The 19,831-nt window shown below is 55.1% G+C and overlaps 2 protein-coding genes across 3 annotated transcripts; both read left to right on the top strand.

The window, feature by feature from the left end:
• Positions 1-102: 102 nt before the first annotated feature.
• MRPL2 (mitochondrial ribosomal protein L2) lies at positions 103-3,835 on the top strand. Its single transcript, XM_037842142.1, has 7 exons — positions 103-354; positions 1,526-1,694; positions 2,309-2,450; positions 2,563-2,678; positions 2,755-2,865; positions 3,146-3,219; positions 3,578-3,835. Exons 1-7 carry the CDS (start codon positions 253-255, stop codon positions 3,788-3,790), a joined length of 927 nt encoding a protein of 308 aa, XP_037698070.1. The 5' UTR covers positions 103-252; the 3' UTR covers positions 3,791-3,835.
• Positions 3,836-4,216: 381 nt separating this feature from the next.
• Positions 4,217-17,955, top strand: CUL7 (cullin 7). Of its 2 annotated transcripts, none has more exons than XM_037842137.1 (26): positions 4,217-4,510; positions 5,370-5,957; positions 6,391-6,542; positions 6,698-7,198; positions 7,695-7,833; positions 7,932-8,128; positions 8,400-8,655; positions 9,230-9,467; positions 9,559-9,664; positions 10,705-10,932; positions 11,212-11,302; positions 11,410-11,581; positions 11,701-11,806; positions 12,110-12,205; positions 12,394-12,569; positions 12,869-13,002; positions 13,324-13,506; positions 13,733-13,839; positions 13,919-14,101; positions 14,981-15,141; positions 15,279-15,495; positions 15,602-15,860; positions 16,604-16,749; positions 16,891-17,017; positions 17,113-17,318; positions 17,563-17,955. In XM_037842137.1, the coding sequence occupies exons 2-26, from the start codon at positions 5,378-5,380 to the stop codon at positions 17,884-17,886; spliced, it is 5,085 nt and encodes a 1,694-aa protein (XP_037698065.1). In that variant the 5' UTR covers positions 4,217-4,510; positions 5,370-5,377; the 3' UTR covers positions 17,887-17,955. The 2 variants fall into 2 exon arrangements, with proteins under 2 accessions (XP_037698065.1, XP_037698066.1); XM_037842138.1 differs by lacking the exon at positions 4,217-4,510 and having other exon boundaries at positions 5,440-5,624; positions 5,735-5,957.
• The last annotated feature ends 1,876 nt before the right edge of the window (positions 17,956-19,831 follow it).

A 19,831-nucleotide genomic window follows, 5' to 3' on the forward strand; every position in this document is an offset into this window, starting at 1 on the left:
TGTTTTGACGGCTCCGAGGGGCGGAGCCTGTTCCCCAGTCACGCGACAGAGGAGGTGCCAGAGGATTGGCTCTGACCGCGCGCACGGAGAAAAGGAAATGTGTATCCGGCCAGGTCTCCGCTTCTCTACCCGCCTCTTTTGCGTCATTAGAGATCGACGGCGCCGGGAGCTGTTGGAGTCATCCAGGAGCGCTAGGCGGCCTGGCTAAAGTTAAGGGTGGCGTACCGAACCCGGCGGAATCTGACCTCCCCTATGGCCCTGCGAGCACTGACCCGTACTCTGGGCTCCTTGAGCCTGGCGCCACCGCCCGCCGCCACCCCAGTCCTTCTCCCGAGCCTGCTCCCCGCCACTCAGGTAATCTGCTACAGTGAGAAATAAGGCTGTTTTCTGTTCTGGCTTCTGGGGAGGGAGAAGCCGGGAATAGGGAGATGGGGCTTGCGAATCTGGCCCGGAGTCAACGCCGGCCCGTGACCTTGAGTAAGTCACTCTTAGCCTCAGCTTTCTCTTTTGTAAGATGATGTTACCATATAGGGCCGCCGGGTTCCTCACACAAGATACTAGAGGCGAAAGCGCTTTGCAGATCGCCTTTGTATGGTTTCACGAACAGGTAACATTTACTGACTTTCTACTATAAGCCAGCACAAATAATACGAGCTTTAAATAAATGAACTTCTCACAAGCACTCTATGAAACAGTTATTATTGGTCCTATTTTACAGGTAAGAAAACTGATAGGCATTCAAGGGTCATGCACCAAATAGTGGAGCTAGACTGTCTGGCTTCATAGCCTGGACTCTTAACTGCTATGATATGCCATCTACAAGGATTAGTTATTGCAGAGATCAGAGAATGCAGGTTAAGATGCAAAGAATAGAGACCTCAGGTGAAGGTATCAGGAGGTCCCTAGTGGGCTAAGGGTATGAGCTGGGGAGTCAGAGCAAAGAGAAGTTATCAAACTTGCTTGTCTGGGGCTATCAGCTGATGGAAGAGTTTAGCAGATGGATACATGAAATTCAAAACTAAACCAACCTACTCTGCAATGCCGGGAATCAGCAGAAAACAAGACAGAAATGATCCCCACCCATCCCATTTATATGTGAAAAGTCACAGAAACATAATGCAAATGGAAAAAGGGAATCAGTGGTGATGGTGGTATATGGATGTGTGGAAGCTACCAGCTCTGGAGAAGGGAGTTATTCAGGGAAGGAAACATTTCCTGGAGAAGAAGAGTTTTGAGCTAAATTTGGAAGGAGATGCACCAAGGGAAGAACATTTCATTGTGGAAATACTTCAGAGGTGAGAAATGATCAAATGAGGAGAGGTAAACAACACACATACATCTGAGTAAACATTCTGCAATGGTATCTATACAAACTGATTGATGGAATGTTTGGACAACTGATTTAGGGAACTCCTGGGAGCAAGTAGGCTACAAGCTAAAATTGATCTGTGTCCTGTCCCTTGGTTCTCTGTTGCTTCTCCTTCAATTAGGTTTCCAAGTGAAAGAGATTTCTGTTTATCCCTAGGTGATAAAGAATGCCTTCCTCCAGTCACCCTCTGCCTCGATGTTGCTCCCCTGCCGCCCAATCCTTACTTCTGTGGCCCTCAATGCCAAATTTCAGTCCTGGAAGAGTCGTACCAAGTACACCATTACACCAGTGAAAATGAGGAAGTCTGGGGGCCGAGACCACACAGGTGGGAGTGAGGGCAAGAGGATTTAAGCAATGAAGAGGAAAAACATGATAGGACCCTAGGCATGTATAGTGACACACATATCTTGTGGGACAGAAAAATGCAATTAAAAGCATTCATTGGACTCCTTCAGCATGTATTATGTATGTTGGAGTCAGAGAGTGGGATATAGAACAACAGACAATGTGGTCTGTGCTCCTACAATCTAAGTATTTAAAGAAAACTGGCCATACACAGGAAATACCATGGCATTTTTCTTTGCACCATTTGAAAATTTACAACATTTTGGTATTGCTTGAGCACTATTTTCATGACTTTCTCAGTAAACTTCCTGAATGCAGTAATTTGAAGAGGTACAGTTTCAAAATTTAATATCTTCCCTAACATGCTACATTTGTATTTTTCTTATTTTCTTCATTATAATTATATGTTTTACCAAACTGCACATAGGTACTCCCTCACTCCCCCATCCCAGTGTGCTGTGCAAATTCTTATCATTTTCTGCTTGTGCCATAATGTTGGGAAACACTGCTCTTGGCCCCAGGGTGGGCCTGTTCCTGTGCTGGGAGCTAGATTATTCTGACCTGGTTCACGTCCCCAATCTGTCCTGACCACAGGCCGCATCCGAGTGCATGGCATTGGTGGAGGCCACAAGCAACGCTATCGCATGATTGATTTTCTGCGTTTCCGGCCGGAGAGTGAGACCAAGCCAGGACCTTTTGAGGAGAAGGTCATTGAAGTTCGATATGATCCCTGTAGGCAAGTTTGAGATGTGGGGCAATGATGTTGTGTCTGACTGGCTGCTCTGTGGCTCCCCAGAAGACACAGGGCTGCCTAGCTGGCCTGCTCACCTGTCCTTCACCCTGAACAGGTCAGCAGACATAGCTCTGGTAGCTGGGGGCAGCCGGAAACGCTGGATCATTGCCACAGAAAATATGCAGGCTGGAGATATAATCCTGAACTCTGACCACATAGGACGGATGGCAGGTGAGGAATGGCTGCCAGATGCTTGTGGGCTGGGAGGCTGCAGGAGTTCTAGTGCTGATGAAATTCCATCTTTTAGTTGCTGCTCGAGAAGGGGATGCACATCCTCTTGGGGCCCTGCCTGTGGGGACCCTCATCAACAATGTGGAGAGTGAACCAGGCCGGGGAGCCCAGTATATTCGAGCTGCAGGTATGGGGAAAGGAACTGCTTGGGTCCCTACAATTTGGAAAGCCAAGATCTGTGGTCACAATTCTCTGAATCCATAGGCCGTTGATAGAAAGAAGGAGAAAACAAGGAAAATGAGGATGTGCTTATGTTTTGACCTAAAACATTGTGTGCATCCTGTTTCAGTATATCTGCTCCTAAAAGGCAATCAAGAAAAATATGTGGGGTATAGTCCCTGTGTAAAACACCCCCCTCCACCTCATCCTTTGTGGAGGGTGGCAAAGCTTCCTTCTCCCTTTTCCAGGTACATGTGGTGTGTTGCTGCGGAAGGTGAATGGAACAGCAATCATCCAGCTGCCCTCTAAGAGGCAGATGCAGGTGGGTGTGTGGACACAAGTGGAAGGGACCAGCACAGAAGGAAGTTTGGAATGTACCTTTCCTGCCCAGGGATGGCTCCCAGATGTTTTAAGCTAGGAATTGCCTCAGGCTGGATCTGCCCTTTACTGCTTCGTGATTTGGCATGACTTGTCAGGCTGAATGGAATTCGCAACAGTGTCTTTTGTTTTCAGCTACCCACTTTCTACTGTAGGATCTGTATTTAGGTTCAACTATATTGTGCTTTTCCCTTGGCCCCTCCTCTCATTGAGTCTGAGAAGCCTTGCCAGAGCCCTTGCCGTCAACATTGTAAGACTGTTTCCCCTTCTGTTCACTGCCCTCCATCCGCTTTCTCTCTCAGGTGCTAGAAACGTGTGTGGCAACAGTGGGCCGAGTATCCAATGTGGATCATAACAAGCGGGTCATTGGCAAGGCGGGTCGGAACCGCTGGCTGGGCAAGAGGCCTAATAGCGGGCTATGGCACCGCAAAGGGGGCTGGGCAGGCCGGAAGATCCGGCCCCTGCCCCCCATGAAGAGTTACGTGAAGTTGCCGTCGGCTGCTGCCCAAAGCTGATAACTGATAGCCCTGGAATCTAATAAAGTGCCTCACCCAGTTTTATCTGTTAATGTTTTTATTGGAGGGGAGGGTATGGACTGGACCAGGGGAGAAAAAGACAGGAGCAGACAAGTGTGGGGAAAAGAGAAAGGAAAACAACAGATGATTGCAAAGACTGGGACCTCGTCCCGAATTTCTTCGGATGCAATGGAGGAGGGGCATTATAAACGACCTCCAAGGTCCTTTCCAGTTCTGACTTTGGGGAACGGGGAAGGGACTTCCGGCGGCAAGAGGGAGGACAAAAAGGAAGAGGAAAGGGCGGCGCAGAGGAGGAGGAGGTGCCGTGCGTCGCCGAGGTGGCACCGGTGGCTCCGCCCTGGCGCTCTCCTCCCGGGGCCCCTCACTTTCCGCTAGACCCAGCGGAAATGGGCCGCGGCTCCGGGCGGGCAGCAAAGCCCCCGCAGCTGGGCTGGCGGCGTCGCTGGCCGCGCCCAGGCCCCGCCCCGCCCCAGCAGCCGCGGATCCGAGCGCGCCGGCGGTGACAGTAGCTCGGCCCCGGGAGCCCTGGATCCGCGCGCCACGCCCCCTGCCCGCGGAGGCACGCCCCCTCCCGCCTCGACCCTCTCGGGGGGCCCAGGCGGGGCCCAAATCTCCGCCAGCCTCGCCGCCATTGCCTGCGCCGCGTCCCTAGCTCTGCGAAGGACAGGCCTCGCGGCAGGACCCCCATCGACTTCTGAGGTGGCCAGAGCCCCACCGCGGCCCCCCGGCCCCTACCCTGGGTTTTCGTCCGCCCACTCGCCCACCCAGCCTCGGCCGACCCCGCGCATCCCCATCCCACCGCGCCTTGGGCTTCCCAAGTTTATCCAGCCGCCCCAACCCCCGCCCTCCCCTCTGGGTTCTCCCACCTGGCCGCGCGCCCCGTGCTTACCGGGTCTTCAATCCCGGTCCACCAAGCCTTGAGCCTCTCGGCCGCCAGGTCTCTGGTGTGCCCGGTCCCGGGCTTCGCATCGTCCCCAGTGGCCTTGCTGCTCCAGCTGGTGGAGGCAGAGGCTCCGCCATCCCCTCCTCCCAGCCCCTCTGGCCTTGCGTCCCTTCCTCCTGCCCCCCATTCTCTGGGTCTCTTGCCCTTGCGACTCACGCTCCCCATCCCCTTCAACCTTCAGAGCTAGCCCACACACATACTCAGGATTTCCCTGCCCACCCACCCCAAAATAAACCCATCTGGACTTCTCACACCCCCTTCCCGGGGCTACCTCTGCCTGTCCCAAGTCCTTGGGCTTCACTTCTGACTCCAAGGCTGCCCTGCACCCACTTCCCCACTGTCACTCTCCCATTGCTCCAAACCTACCCTCTCCAGGCTGCAGAGCCTTGGAGACCCTCCTTTCAACCCCCAAATTTTGGTTTCTTTCAGAATAAACACCCAGTGTTCTCTGCTCAGACCTGGTCCCACCCAGACTGCAGCAGCCAACTCCTGGGTCCTGCTCTGCCCCACCCTGCCTGACAGCTGTTGCCACATTTGCTTTCCCAACTCCTGGATGTCCTTAGTTTCCTGACCTCCCCTCCTCCTTGCCTGTTCTCTTTTCCTTGTGTATCCCAGGTGCCAGGATGGTGGGGGAACTCCGCTACAGGGAATTCAGGGTGCCCCTGGGGCCCGGCTTACATGCCTACCCAGATGAGCTGATCCGCCAGCGGGTGGGCCACGATGGGCATCTTGAGTTCCAGATCCGCTGGCTCGTCCTCAGGCGCGGGGATGATGGGGAAGGGGGCTCTGGCCAAGTGGACTGCAAGGCTGAACACATCCTGCTGTGGATGACCAATGATGAGATCTATGCCAACTGCCACAAGATGCTGGGTGAGGATGGCCAGGTCATCGGGCCCCCCCAGGAGTCTGTCGGGGAGGCCGGGGCCCTGGACAAATCTGTCCTGGGGGAGATGGAGACTGATGTGAAGTCCCTGATTCAGAGGGCCCTGCGGCAGCTGAAGGAGTGCGTGGGTACCATCCCTCCTGCCCCTCTGCTCCACACTGTCCATGTGCTCAGCGCGTATGCCAGCATCGAGCCCCTCACCGGGGTATTCAAAGACCCCAGGGTCCTGGACTTGCTTATGCACATGTTGAGTAGTCCTGACTATCAGATTCGCTGGAGTGCAGGCCGGATGATACAAGCCCTGGCCTCCCACGATGCTGGTGAGCAGAGGCATGGGGATGTGAGGGAAGCGGGGAAGGGAATGGGTCAGCTCAGGGACTCCCGGGACACTGTGGCAGGAACCTCTGACTTCATCAGTACCTAAATGATTCTGTTGCCCTTCTCTTAAAGTTGGGAGAAAAGGAGGTGGGCAGGGAGAATGGGTATCTCTGCAGAAAGAGGAAAGACTGAATCCTCCAGAACCTTGGCTTTCTTTGCAAAAGAAGAATGTAGAGTTTAGATTTTTGCAAATTTGATATACATATATACATACACATATATGGGAGAATATGATAGTAAATTTTGGATTTCAAAGCAAATCATGTCATTCCTAGAATGTGGTGGCCAAAGGACTGCACTGAGCAGAGGGACTGGGAAAAATGCATGGGAAGCGTGAGGTTAGGGAGCAGTAACTGTTTGGGGTGTGGGTTACAGGGAGCCGCACCCAGATCCTTCTGTCGCTGAGCCAGCAAGAGGCCATTGAGAAACACCTGGATTTTGATAGCCGCTGTGCTCTGCTGGCGCTGTTCGCACAAGCCACGCTCTCTGAGCACCCCATGTCTTTTGAGGGCATTCAGCTGCCACAGGTATTCAGTCTGGTTGGGGGTGGGGGTGCAGAGGCTGGGGAGAGCTGGGAACCAGATCTAGGGATAAGGCCTTTGCACCCAACTACAGAGGACAGTATGGGAGAGGAGCTAAAGCTGGGATAAGGTGGATGGAGGCCAAAGGTTGTATCCTACAGGTCCCGGGAAGGCTGCTCTTCTCCCTGGTCAAGCGCTATTTGCATGTCACCTCCCTCCTGGATCAGCTGAATGACAGTGCTGTGGACCCGGGGGCCCAGAACAACTCTGCTCCTGAGGAGTTGAGTGGGGAGAGGAGTCGGCTGGAGCTGGAGTTCAGCATGGCCATGGGGGAACTGATCTCAGAGCTGGTGCAGGCCATGCGCTGGGACCAGGCCTCCAGCCGATCGGGAAGCCCGGCCCGCTCGGCCTGTTCCATCTTTCAGCCCCAGCTGGCAGGTACCAGCCTGGGAATCCCACCCGCCCAGGCCCGGCCCTCCCTCAGGAGGTCAAGGCAGTTCCGCCCTCGCTCTGAGTTCGCCAGCGGCAATACCTATGCCTTGTACGTGCGGGATGTACTGCAGCCAGGGATGCGAGTGCGGATGCTGGATGATTACGAGGAGATCAGCGCCGGGGACGAGGGCGAGTTCCGGCAGAGCAACAACGGCATGCCCCCTGCGCAGGCGAGTGAGCGTGTGGTGGTGGGACGCTGTTGGGGCTCTCTTTTGGGTGGGGACCATGCAGGGGGATTGGGATGATAAAAGGGGGTCAGCAGTTTACCCCTTGGGGAGGAGAGAGGTCGTTTGGAGGGCTCAGAAAACTGAGTTTAGAAGGCTGTGAGGTCAGGAGAAGACTCAAACTGAGGAAGAAACTGGTATAACAGGGGTGCAGGGTGGTTGAGGCCAGGAGAAAGGGAAGGGGCCTGAGCCATCAGGGATCAAATGAGTTGAGGGGCAGAGCCCATTCCCAGTGAGGAGGGAGACCTTTTGTGTGTGTCCGTGTTTTCCATGTGCCAGTGTTTGGCTAATTGGAGATTTTCCAAACCTGGCCAGGTGGTCACTCAGGGCTCTACATCCTCATCACTGGGCCACAGCCAGTCACTCTCGGGCCCTGCAGGCCCTCCCAGGCCCCATGCGGTGAGCCCTCTTCCCCTTTCCTCCTTTCTCCCCGTATCCTCAGGTGTTGTGGGAGTCAACAGGCCACACCTACTGGGTACATTGGCACATGCTGGAAATCCTGGGCTTTGAGGAAGACATTGAGGACGTGGTTGAGGCTGATGAGAACCGGGGGGCCATGGTTCGTGGAACCCTGGGTTTAGGTGAGCCCAGCAAGAAGCAGGGGTCCACTCTGAGCAGAGGAACAGTCATCTGCTGGGTGGGGAGTGACATCCCTGGGCCCTACGGCCCATTTTCACAGCCCTGCCCTCATGGCGGTGGAAGCCCATGACAGAGCTCTACGCCGTGCCTTATGTGCTGCCTGAGGATGAGGAAACAGAGGAGAGTGAGCACCTGACCCAGGCCGAGTGGTGGGAGCTCCTTTTCTTCATCAAGAAGCTGGATGAACCCGACCATCGGGAAGTTCTTCAGATTCTCCAGGAGAACCTGGATGGGGAGGTAGAGCCGGCCTGGATACCCACAGATGTTGGAGGGTTCCTTTGCAAGGGCGGGACTGTGATAGAACATTTGGAAGGCCCAGGATGAGAAGTGGAGGTCAGATGGTGTGGGGGCTCTGGGGAGGGATCTGGATGGTTTGGAGGAGCCATCTGCCAGCCATGAAAGGTTCAGGACAGAGAAGGTGTGCTCAGAGATCCCCACCCTTAGCAAGTGCCCAGTGGAGCTCTGTGTTGACAGGGCTGCCACAGTGACAGCTTCTCTCTGCTGACAGGTTCTGGATGATGAGACCCTGGCTGAGCTGGCCATGCCCATAGAGTTGGCCCAAGACCTGCTGTTATCTCTGCCTCACCGACTCGATGACAGCACCCTCAGAGACCTGCTCAACTGCCGTGTCTACAGGAAGTATGGGCCCAAGGCCCTGTCTGGGCAGCTGGCCTACCCATCCCTTCTAGAAGCCCAGAAAGATGCCCCCCTGCTGGAAGCCCGGACCCAGCTTCAGGAGTCAGAAGATGGAGCCAGAGCAGAAGGTGAGAGACACAGCAGCTGAGCAGACTTGCCTTTAGAGGGGCATTAAGCACAGGGAAGACGTCTGTGCTGATTTTTTATGTAATTCTACCTGAAAGAGTACGTTAGAAAGAATCTGAAATTAGAGGTGAGCAACAAAAGGAGAAGAGGACATTCTGCTCCCTCCAAAGGATGAAAGAGGATGTAAAGTTAGAATATAAAATTGCAAGAGATTTTGAAGCCTTGGAATATACCACTCCCCACCCCACCCCCACCTTTCAACTTTTTCTATTGTAGAGGAAAACAAATTATGGCATAATTTTAAATATAGGGAAATGCTCTGCTGTTTGCAGATGGGAAGCCACTTTGCTATTTTAGGATTAGAAAATATAAAATATACAAAGCTGCCTTGTAAGTACACTAAGAGATGTTATGATATCTATCTCCAAACCTAACTTTTAGGGAAAAAAAATCAATTTTTAGGTGAAATTGAAAGAAAAAAAAAAAGATTGTACATTATGAATCTTTTTTTTTTTTTTTCTGAGCCTTCTCATCACTAACAATAGCCAACTCTTTTGACTTCCCCCGTCCCTGTAGCAAAAGAACCGCAGGCTCAGTGCTCCAACACTCCCCTGCAGCGTCTGGTGGAGGGTTCCGGTCCAGCTGGGAAAATCCTCCTGGATCTGGAGCAAGCCCTCAGCTCAGAAGGGACCCAGGAGAGCAAGGTCAGGCCACTCCTGCTGCAGCTCCAGCGGCAGCCCCAGCCCTTCCTCACACTGATGCAAAGCCTCGACTCTGCAGCGTCCAACAGGGCTCTGCACCTGACTGTTTTGAGGTGAGGGGATGGCGAGAGGCAGGGCTGGGCCCAGGGGGTCTTGGAGCCTGGCTGCACATCTCTCTGTCCTCCTGCCCCCCTGCTCCACCAGAATCCTGAAGCAGCTGGTGGACATCCCTGAGGCGCTGCTGCTCCCCTGGCATGAGGCCATGGACGCCTGCATGGCCTGCCTGTGGTCCCCAAATACTGACCGCGAGGTAACCCCGGTTAGATGCTGGGAGGGAGAGGACACGAGGGCAGAGCCTGGCAAGGCAGACACCCCGGGCACGGCTCTCAGGGACACGATGGAGCCTTTGTGCTCTTGGTTTGGGTTTTGTTTTTAAAATTGAATTTTTTGAAATAGGTATTACATTCACACGGTTCACAAATCAAATGATATAACAAGGTATACACTGAGAATTCTCCCTCTCGCCTGAATCCCTGTTTTCCCGATGCCCACCACACACCCCTTAGCAGTAACTACTTATGTTAATTTATGTACCCTTCTTGTGTTTTTTTATGCAAATATAAGCAAACCCAAAAGGATTTACATGTACATATATATATATATATATATATATATATATATATATATATGTATATATACACGCACATGTATATGTGTGTATATACATGTATGTGTGTGTACACTGAGAGCTTCAACGGTGCATTTTTGGCTGGGCCTGTGGGAGGAAGGGCCGTGGAGGAGGCAGGGGGACTGCACAAACCAGAGTTCCCTGCAGGAACCACAAAGGTCATGGGCACAGAAAGCTTGGGAAGCGGTCAGAGAACCAGGTCATGGTGGCAGTGGGTATATCTGTAGCACACACCGTTGGCTCTCACTCAGATCTAAGACGAACTCACTGGGTGTCCATATACAAAGCCAGTCCCTCTCAGCCCCACTCCCTGCCTTCAAGGTATCTATGCTTGGGGCCTGGGCATCTCAAAACACAACTCCACAATCGGTTCTTGGGACGGCTGGGTGTGAAAGAAAGAATGCAGGGATGCTCTGTGCCTGCCAACGTTGGCAGCAGCCCTAGAGCCCCTATGTGGTGGGGCATCTCTTGGCCTTTTCCATTTCAGTTTGTCTTTGATTCTCTACCTCCACCTGGCTCTTGTGTGTCTTTCCTCACTCCATCTTGTTCACTGCAGTGTCACCAGTACCCAGCACACAGGGAGTATATACTAAATGGTACTGAAGATGTCCTTGTGGGCCCAGCTTTGTCCCCTTTATCCAGCTTCCCTGTCCCCGTCTCAGGTGCTTCAGGAACTGATCTTCTTCCTGCATCACCTGGTCTCAGTGAGCAGGGACTATGCGGTGTTGCTGAATCAGCTGGGAGCCCGCGATGCCATCTCCAAGGCCCTGGAAAAGCACCTCGGAAAGCTGGAGATGGCTCAGGAGCTGCGGGATGTGGTGTTCAAGTGTGAGAAGCATGCCCACCTCTACCGGAAACTTACCACCAACCTCCTGGGGGGCTGCATCCAGGTCAGGAGGAAGGGGGAGGAGGCCTGTGGGTTCAGAGCTGGGTGAGAGTATGAAACCTGAAGCAGTGACAGGATGGTGGGGGGAAAGCAAGTGATTCTAGTGGACCTGGGGACACTTGTCCCCACCCCTTTCCCCAGTTGGCCCTGCTCTGCCAGTGTCACAGGCGAGTCCCACGGCTGATTGATCTTTTCTCCAGACATGTTTCTGTGTTTCTCCATGATCCTGTCTCCACCCACCACCCCCCACCCCATGTCCTTCTTGCTGATGTTCCTGCTGCAGATGGTGCTGGGCCAGATTGAAGACCACAGACGAACCCACCAACCCATCAATATCCCCTTCTTTGACGTGTTCCTCAGATATCTGTGCCAGGGTTTGTGCCTGTCCCCCCGTAACTCCATGTCCCTACACCTGCATGTTTCCTTCCCTCCCCACCCCTACCAGGCCATGATCTCCACCCCTTTCATTTGCCTGGGAAAGGCTCCAGTGTAGAAATGAAGGAGAATAAGTGTTGGGAGAAGGTGGAGGTGTCCTCCAACCCACACCGGGCCAGCAAGCTGACAGACCGCAATCCCAAGACCTACTGGGAGTCCAACGGCAGCACCGGCTCACACTCCATCACCCTGCACATGCACCAGGGCGTCCTCATCAGGTAACACGCTCCCACGTGCAGGTAACATGCCTGCTTTCTCTCAACTTCCCACCCTGTGGCTCTGTCTGCATGGACATGGCAGATTCCACTTCCAACTGGTTCCTCCTTCCTGCTCCCAGGCAGCTGACTCTGCTGGTGGCCAGTGAGGACTCGAGCTACATGCCAGCCAGGGTGGCAGTGTTTGGTGGTGACAGCACCAACTCTCTCAACACAGAACTCAACTTGGTAGGGACCTCTGTGTCATTCATTCGGCCACTACTCATGGGATCTGCCCCCCTGCTCATGCCCCTGTGCTCCCAAAGTCCTCCCTGCCTCAAGCCCTGCAGAGGGTAGCATCCTCTATCCCAGTGCCCATGTGATGACATCAGGCCCTGAGCAGTGAGGGTGAAGTTAGGACCCCTTCATCAGGGCCCCACACATCCCAGGGCTGGGGGAGGGAACCCAGCGATGGGGCTAGTGCAGACTGGGGTGCTCTTGGCACTCCCACCCACATCTGTGAAGATGACAGCTCTCTCTGCCCCCTCCCAGGTCAACGTGATGCCCTCTGCCAGCCGGGTGGTCCTCCTGGAGAAACTGAACCACTTCTGGCCCATCATCCAGATCCGCATAAAGCGCTGCCAGCAGGTAGGGCAAGGGAGGTGGGGGTGAGACCCGCGGTCTGGGGCTCTGAGCCCTGTAGTGGTTCAGATCTTGGGCTGCAGCTCCAGCCTGTGGCACAGGCAGCTCCAGGGGTGAGGCTCGAGGGGGTGGCTGACCCCAGCCCATCCTGCGGGGAGTTGGAGTGGGTGAGAACAGGCCTGTGCACACTGCAGGGCGGCATCGACACGCGCATTCGCGGCTTGGAGGTCCTGGGCCCCAAGCCCACGTTCTGGCCGGTGTTCCGGGAGCAGCTGTGCCGTCACACACGCCTCTTCTACATGGTCCGGGCGCAGGCCTGGAGCCAGGACATAGCAGAGGACCGCAGGAGCCTGCTGCACCTGAGTTCTAGGTGTGTGAGAGCACGCATGGTGGGTCTGGGTCAGTGAGAAAGGGAAGATTATTGCAAATGGTTGAAAGGTGGGACTGCGGGGAGGCTGAGGGCCTATGGTGTCGATTTAATGTGCTCTGGGCAGGAGTTTGGGAAGGGGGAGAGGTGGGAGGAGAAGAAAGGGAAAAGGAGGGGTTTCTCTGGTGGGCCGGGAATGGGCTCTGGTGGTTAGAGGGGAGCCCTCAAGTGTGGATCGTGCAGTCACAGGCTGGGGGGACATTGGCAACATAGGCCTCAAGCATCCCCACCCCAACCCTCAGACTTAACGGGGCTCTGCGCCATGAGCAGAATTTTGCTGATCACTTCCTGCCTGATGATGAGGCCGCCCGGGCGCTGGGCAAGACCTGCTGGGAGGCCCTGGTCAGCCCCCTGGTGCAGAACATCACCTCCCCCGGTAACTGTCCCCACACCCGTCCCCTTCCACCACCCCATTGCTTGGCCCCTCTAACCGACTCCCGGCATATCCTAGAGCTTCCTGGGTTTTGCTCTTGGCCCTTTTTTTTCCTGCATTCATCACCCAGTGCCCCTCTTCTCACAGCCCAGGCACTGCCCTGTTTCCCCTGTCCCCCAGGTGCCAGCTGACACCGTAAGGCTGGGGGCCCACTACCATCCCTCCATATCATTCAATCGGTTGCTCTTATTTTCCTGTCCAACCCATCCTCTCCCCACTTCCCTGGAGACGTGCCCTGACACTCTTGTTTCTCTCATCCTCTAGATGAGGATGGCACCAGCCCCTTGGGCTGGCTGCTGGACCAGTACCTGGAGTGTCGGGAAGCCGCCCACAACCCCCAGAGCCGCGCGGCTGCTTTCTCCTCCCGGGTGCGCCGCCTCACCCACCTGCTGGTGCACGTGGAGCCCTGCGAGGCGCCCCCTCCACTGGTGGCCACTCCCCGGCCCAGTGAGTACTGGGGAGCCAGCAGGGAGCGTACTCCACAGGCTTCTGTCCACCTTTCCCTCCCCGAGCCCTCAGCCCGTTCATCTTCCAGGTATCTGCCACCCTCATCCAGAAACATCATTCTAGGTGGCAGCATGTCAGGAAAGGCCCCAGGGCTTTCCCCAGGAGGGGACCTAGAAGCTGAGGGGCTGCCGCCTCCCCGCCTCTGCCACTTTCTCTCTTTCCACAGAGGGCAGGAACAGAAGTCACGACTGGAGCTCCTTGGCTACCCGGGGGCTTCCAAGCAGCATCATGAGAAACCTGACACGCTGTTGGCGGGCGGTGGTGGAGGAGCAGGTGGGCGGCTCAGGGGCGGGCAGGGTGGTGGTGGGGGGTGGCGGGGTCGCCTCATCACGCTCCTGCCTCTGCCCTGCAGGTGAACAATTTTCTGACCTCATACTGGCGGGACGATGACTTTGTGCCACGCTATTGTGAACACTTTGATAATCTGCAGAAATCGAGCTCCGAGCTGTTTGGGCCACGGGCAGCCTTCTTGCTGGCACTACAGAATGGCTGCGCTGGGGCCTTGCTGAAGCTCCCCTTTCTCAAAGCTGCTCATGTAAGCTTCTTGCCCTCGCCCCACCACTGCGCCTTTCTCCACCAACTCTCCCTTCTAGCCTCCTCAAAATGGCCCACCCTCCCATTTACCATTCAATGATGAACATGTACTTCTATATAACCATGTTATCAAAATTTTGAAAAATAGAAGGAATAAACAGTGACCCATGGGGTGCCATCTGATATATTTTGGTTTTACTCTCACCTATTTGCTGCACGACCTAGCACCGTACACTCCCATGGAGCCATGAGGCTCTCTCCTCTTTTGGCTGTTACTTCAGAAGCCTCTTTCATTGCTGCTGTTTGGCCTCATTTTTTATTTCTGCATATACGTTCCATCTAATGGATGTCCTGTCACTTACTTAACCATTCCCATTCACTCACCATATATTTAACACGCACGTCAAGCAGTGTCAGGCACTGTGATAGGTGCTGGAGGTAGGAGCTAGAAAGAGTCCCTCCCCTCTAAGTTTATAGTCTTCTGGGGAAGACGCACAGTTAAGCAAACAAACTAAAATGTGAAATGCACCTGATAAGTAGTGTGTGGTACAGGGGGAGCAGGGAGCAATGGCTGCTTGAATTGCTTCCAGGCATTCTATTTTATTAGTGACACTGCAATGTGACCATCTTTGTGCATAATACTTATTTCCTCTTTTTAAGTCATCGTTAATTTGATTTTTAGACATAGTGTTAAAAGTCACTTTTCATAATTGTTAGTATTGTTAATTTTCAGAATTGTTAATGATTTTATGGAATAGTTTTCTATAAGTGTTGACCAATTTTTGAAGCTGTTAGCTGTTCACCTCCACTTCCTCAGACCCTCTTCTCTGCTCCCGTTCACCTACTGCCCTCGCTCTGTCATGACCTTCCCAATGCCCAGGTGAGCGAACAGTTTGCCCGGAACATTGACCAGCGGATCCAGGGCAGCCGGATTGGCGGAGCCCGGGGGATGGAGATGCTGGCCCAGCTCCAGCGATGCCTGGAAACTGTCCTGGTTTTCTCCGGCCTGGAGATAGCCACCACCTTTGAGCATTACTACCAGTGAGCATGGACCTAGGAAGCAGGAGATGGGGGAGGCAGGAGGACCCAGCCAGGGCCCGCTCCTGGGGCTGCGGAGGCTGGGCCTTGCCGGGCAGGGCACCCACCCTGAGGCTCAACCTGGGCTGTGTGTGCTGCAGACAGTACATGGCGAACCGTCTCCTGGGCGTTGGCTCGAGCTGGCTGGAGGGGGCCGTGCTGGAGCAGATTGGTCCCTGCTTCCCCAACCACCTCCCCCAGCAGATGCTGCGGAGCCTCAACACCTCCGAGGAACTGCAGCGCCAGTTCCACGTCTACCAGCTCCAGCGGCTCGATCAGGAGCTCCTGAAGCTGGAGGATACAGAGAAGGAAATACAGGTGGGTGCCAGGGAAGGGATAAGCCAGTGGAGGGGTGGGATGGAAGAGAGGCACTGAGCAGCCTGGGGGAGACCCCAGCATTTTGGGCAAACCCTGTGTCCTTCAGGTGGGTCGGGAGGCCAGTGGCAAGGTGCAGGGGAGAGAGAAGGAAGAGGAAGCTGAAGCAGGGGTGGCGGAGGAGGTGGAGGAAGAGGAGGAGAACGAGGACCTCTACTATGAAGGGGCAATGCCAGAAGTGTCTGTGCTGGTGCTGTCACCGCGCTGCTGGCCTGTTGCCTCCATCTGCCACACGCTGAACCCCAGGACCTGCCTGCCCACCTACCTGCGGGGCACCGTGAACCGATACTCCAATTTCTACAACAAGAGTGAGGGGCCCTGCCACGGGAGCTGGGGGCTGGGGAGAGGTGCGATGCAGGGAAGGATCCTGGGGCTGAGAACTTTGATGTGTAAAGAGATGGTCTTTAGGGATAAGAGTCCTCGGGCAATTGGGAAAAAAGAGGTGGATTTGAGAAAAAAGGGCAAGGGGTAGTGGGAGGAGACTATCAGGCCCCAGACTCCCAGCTTGTTGCCTTTCCTGTCCCTAAAATAAGATCCAGGAATCTATTTGTGGGTGGTGGGAAGGGAGGCAGGAGGCGCTGGAGGCCACCAGAAGGGGCTTCTCGCCCCCTGGCAGGCATCTGGCTCCCGGTCTGTCACCTGTGGTCCGAAACTACCCAGTGGGGGCTGATCCTGTGCTAGGCAGCAAAAAGGAGGGAGAAGAGAATCAGACTGTGCCCTCAGGGGGCTTCCAGACAAATGGGAGAGACATCCTTTCTTACGTTTCATGGTTTTGTCTCCCTGAAAACTTGGGGGACTCCTTGAAGGCACTGATCAGAGTCTGCCTGGCACACGAGGTTAGGCACAGGAGAGGGTGGCTTGCCAGGGAGGTGGGCACAGGGAAGGCTGAGACCTGGGGCTCAGGCCAGATTCTCTGTCTGTAAAGTCTCAGGCCCTGTTCCCTGTAGAGACTCGCAGGAACAAAGCTTGACTGATGGTGTCTGTCATCTCAACCCCTAACCCCCGCCTTTCTCCTACTCTGTCTCCCCTCTGCTCCCCGATACTGCTCCAGGTCAGAGCCACCCTGCCCTAGAGCGAGGCCCACGTCGGTGGCTGCAGTGGACGTGGCTGGGCCGGGCTGAGATGCAGTTTGGGGACCAGACCCTGCATGTGTCCACTGTGCAGATGTGGCTGCTGTTGAATTTCAACGATCTGAAGGTGCCTCAGTCCCTCTATGCCTCTCTGCCCTCTCCCACCTTTGCCTCACCTTTCTTCCCAAAACCTGACTCCCTTCCACCCTTGCATTCATCCTCTCCTCTCCACCCCCGGGAGAGGCCCTGAATGTTTTCTCCTCCTAAGGCGGTGTCTGTGGAGAGTCTGCTGGCGCTCTCGGGGCTCTCTGCAGACATGCTGCATCAGGCAATTGGGCCTCTCACCTCTTTGAGAGGCCCCTTGGACCTTCATGAGCAAAAGGACGTCCCGGGAGGTAGGACTGCACTTGGGGCCAGAGAGGCCTCTGCTCACAGCCACGGCTGGGCTCCCCGTAGGCCCCCCACCCAGAGTGACCAGCGCTTATTTCAGGGGTGCTCAAGATTCGAGATGGCAGTGAAGAGCCCAGACCAAGGAGGGGCAATGTGTGGCTCATCCCCCCTCAGACGTACCTGAAAGCTGAGGATGAAGAAGGCCGGAACTTGGAGAAGAGACGGAACCTTCTGAACTGCCTCATCGTGCGAATCCTCAAGGCCCACGGGGATGAGGGGCTGCATATTGACCAGCTGGTCTGTCAGGTAGGTGAGGGGTGGGCACAAAGGATGAAGGGGCTTTAGGGGGATGACAGTCCTCAGAAGGAGGGGCCCATGTTTGAAGTAATTGGTTCTCTGTGGCACCTGCAGGTATGTGAGGAGTAGAGGTTTGGTCGCACCTAATGTCCTTAAGGCTTCCTGCCCTGACAGTTTGTGGCAGGGGAAAGCTACAGGTGAGATAAGCTGGGTGTCTCCAACCTGTTGCTTGCCTGTTCCTCTCCCACACCAGGTGCTAGAGGCTTGGCAGAAAGGCCCATGTCCTCCCAGGGATTTGGTCAACAGTCTTGGTAGGGGATCTGCCTGCAGCAGTACAGATGTCCTCTCCTGCATCCTACACCTCCTGGGCAAGGGCACGGTGAGGCGCCACGACGACCAGCCCCAGATGCTGTCCTATGCAGTGGCCGTGACTGTGATGGAGCCTCACACTGAGTCCCTGAACCCAGGCTCCTCAGGCCCCAACCCACCCCTCACCTTCCACACCCTGCAGATTCGCTCTCGGGGTGTGCCCTATGCCTCAGGTACCAGTACCCAGAGCTTCTCTACCTTCCGGTAGCCCTGGGGATGGGTCAGGGTTAGGTAGGGCAGGGGCTTTCTACAGAAATAAAATGCAGGAGTTTGATTACGTGGTCTGTGTGTGTTTGGTGACTGCCAGAGATCTGAGGGGCAGGAGTTGAGCAAGGGTGGCTCACCTGGCTGAAAGGAGAGTGGGAGCCCTCTGACTCTGAGGTTGTCTCTTGTTGGCATGAGGATGGCAGGGTGGGGAAAGAGGGAGAGAGAGTCAGGTGTGACTTTGCAACCCCCTCTCTAGCAGGGGGATTATGTGGACAGGGATGTCCTCAGTCCCTCCTCAGAGGGCATGCTGTCGGGAGCTCCTTCACCTGGCAGGCTCCAGACCCACCTCAGCCACTTGCTGGATTTGGGCAGCTAACCAAGCAGGGCTTTGTTTTCCTCATTTGTAGAACAGGACCAGAGTCACTGTGGGGCTCTGAAGAGTAACAGGTACATAAGCATTTGATGCAGCAAAGGCTTTGCCAGGGCGAGTCCCTGTTTGGCCACCACTCCCAGCAGCAAGCACAGTGCACTGGGTACCTTCTCTAAGGCTGACCCGAGGAAGATGGGATAAAAGACCCTTGCTGCCTCTGCAAGCGAGCCAGAGCCTGTGGGCATGTCCTAAACGGGTGGTGTAGGATCTGGGTTGGAAGCAGACCTAGAAACCACCACATGCAACTCCGATCTTCAGGCTTCCCACCAGTTCCTCCACATTGCTCCTCTCTTCCTCTCCTCTGCCTCCACCCCTCCTCCAGTAGTACAGAGCTGCACACACTGTCACTGCACCCCTATCCCCGACTAGCCCCCTAGGCGGGCAGCTGTGGGGGCGGTCTGCTCTGTGCTGCTGTGATTGGCTCTCCAGGCCCTGCCCACACTGAGGCCATGCAGGGCTGGCTTGGGTGCCCAGGGCCCAGCAGAGCTCTGTGTCTTAGAAGGGGCCTTGAGTGGAGAAGGGAAGGCGTTATGACCCAGGCATTCTTCTAGTGGCCCAGAGAGGTGAAAGGGAGAAGGCTGCAGAAGAAAGGAGTGGGAAGAAGGAGTGAGAAAGAGCCAGGTGGCGAGTGAGGGTGCAAAGGCCAGAGGAGAGGTGCCAGCCAGGGCTGCAGGATTGAGATTTGGAAAAAAAATCTGTATGAAACCAGGGCCTGGGAGCATCAGGGTGCTGACGATGAGGCAGCAAAGCAGAGGGCAAAGGTGACCCCACTGTGCTGTCGGTGGCTCTTGCAGCAGGCACCATCCCATCGGCCCATGGCTACCCAGTGAGGCAGAGCCCAGACAGGCAGCAGTAGGCTGGGGCTGCAGTGGGCCCCATGACACACTGGAGTGGCTGCAATTGGGAAGGCTCTCCAACTTTGTACTGAATATCATGACCTATTTCTCTTTTATTGCCCTTATTCTTAAGCTAGCTCTCAGGTGCTGGAGCTTTTTGCTCTGCTCTGGGCTCATGCTCTTTACAAGCCTTTCCTTTCCCTCCAGAAACCCAGAGGAGCCTGTTGCTGACCCTAGTAGCCAGGCCAGCATGCACTGCATGTTGGGGCAGAGGATGGGATTTTCCTCTGCAGCCAGCCCCTGTGCTGCTACCACCCTCACAGGCTCCTGCATGGGCTGAGCTGTCAGCCACCAGCCTAGACTCGCCTTATTCATCCCACTCAGTCACTCTGGCCATCAGCCTCCCCTGGGGCACCTCTCTGCCAGGCAATGGATGAGACTCAAGCAATTCTTAAAGAACATACCAGCTTTAGGCCCGAAGCCTTGCTTTTCCCACGTGCAGTACTGCTCCCAGTTGTTGCCGCCCCCTTCAGCACAAGTCTCACCCCACCCCAACTATAGCCTTGATGATCTGCTCCAGAAGAGCAGTTCTGACTTCAGGCCTGGCCCTCCTTTCTCTTACTAGAACCAGAAAGGACCTGAGCCTTTCTGTAACCTCACAGCTGTCCCTGTCTGGAAGG

This window comes from Choloepus didactylus, chromosome 7 (assembly GCF_015220235.1).
Source record: "Choloepus didactylus isolate mChoDid1 chromosome 7, mChoDid1.pri, whole genome shotgun sequence".
Classification (NCBI taxonomy): Eukaryota; Metazoa; Chordata; class Mammalia; order Pilosa; family Megalonychidae; genus Choloepus; species Choloepus didactylus.

Coding starts and splice junctions, on each gene's coding strand:
- CUL7 (XM_037842137.1), top strand. CDS start 5,378: ATGGTGGGGGAACTCCGCTACAGGGAATTCAGGGTGCCCCTGGGGCCC. Junction 9,665..10,704: donor CCCCAAATACTGACCGCGAG/GTAACCCCGGTT, acceptor TCCCCGTCTCAG/GTGCTTCAGGAACTGATCTT. Junction 16,750..16,890: donor TGAATTTCAACGATCTGAAG/GTGCCTCAGTCC, acceptor TCTCCTCCTAAG/GCGGTGTCTGTGGAGAGTCT.
- MRPL2 (XM_037842142.1), top strand. CDS start 253: ATGGCCCTGCGAGCACTGACCCGTACTCTGGGCTCCTTGAGCCTGGCG. Junction 355..1,525: donor GCCTGCTCCCCGCCACTCAG/GTAATCTGCTAC, acceptor GTTTATCCCTAG/GTGATAAAGAATGCCTTCCT. Junction 2,679..2,754: donor CCACATAGGACGGATGGCAG/GTGAGGAATGGC, acceptor TCCATCTTTTAG/TTGCTGCTCGAGAAGGGGAT.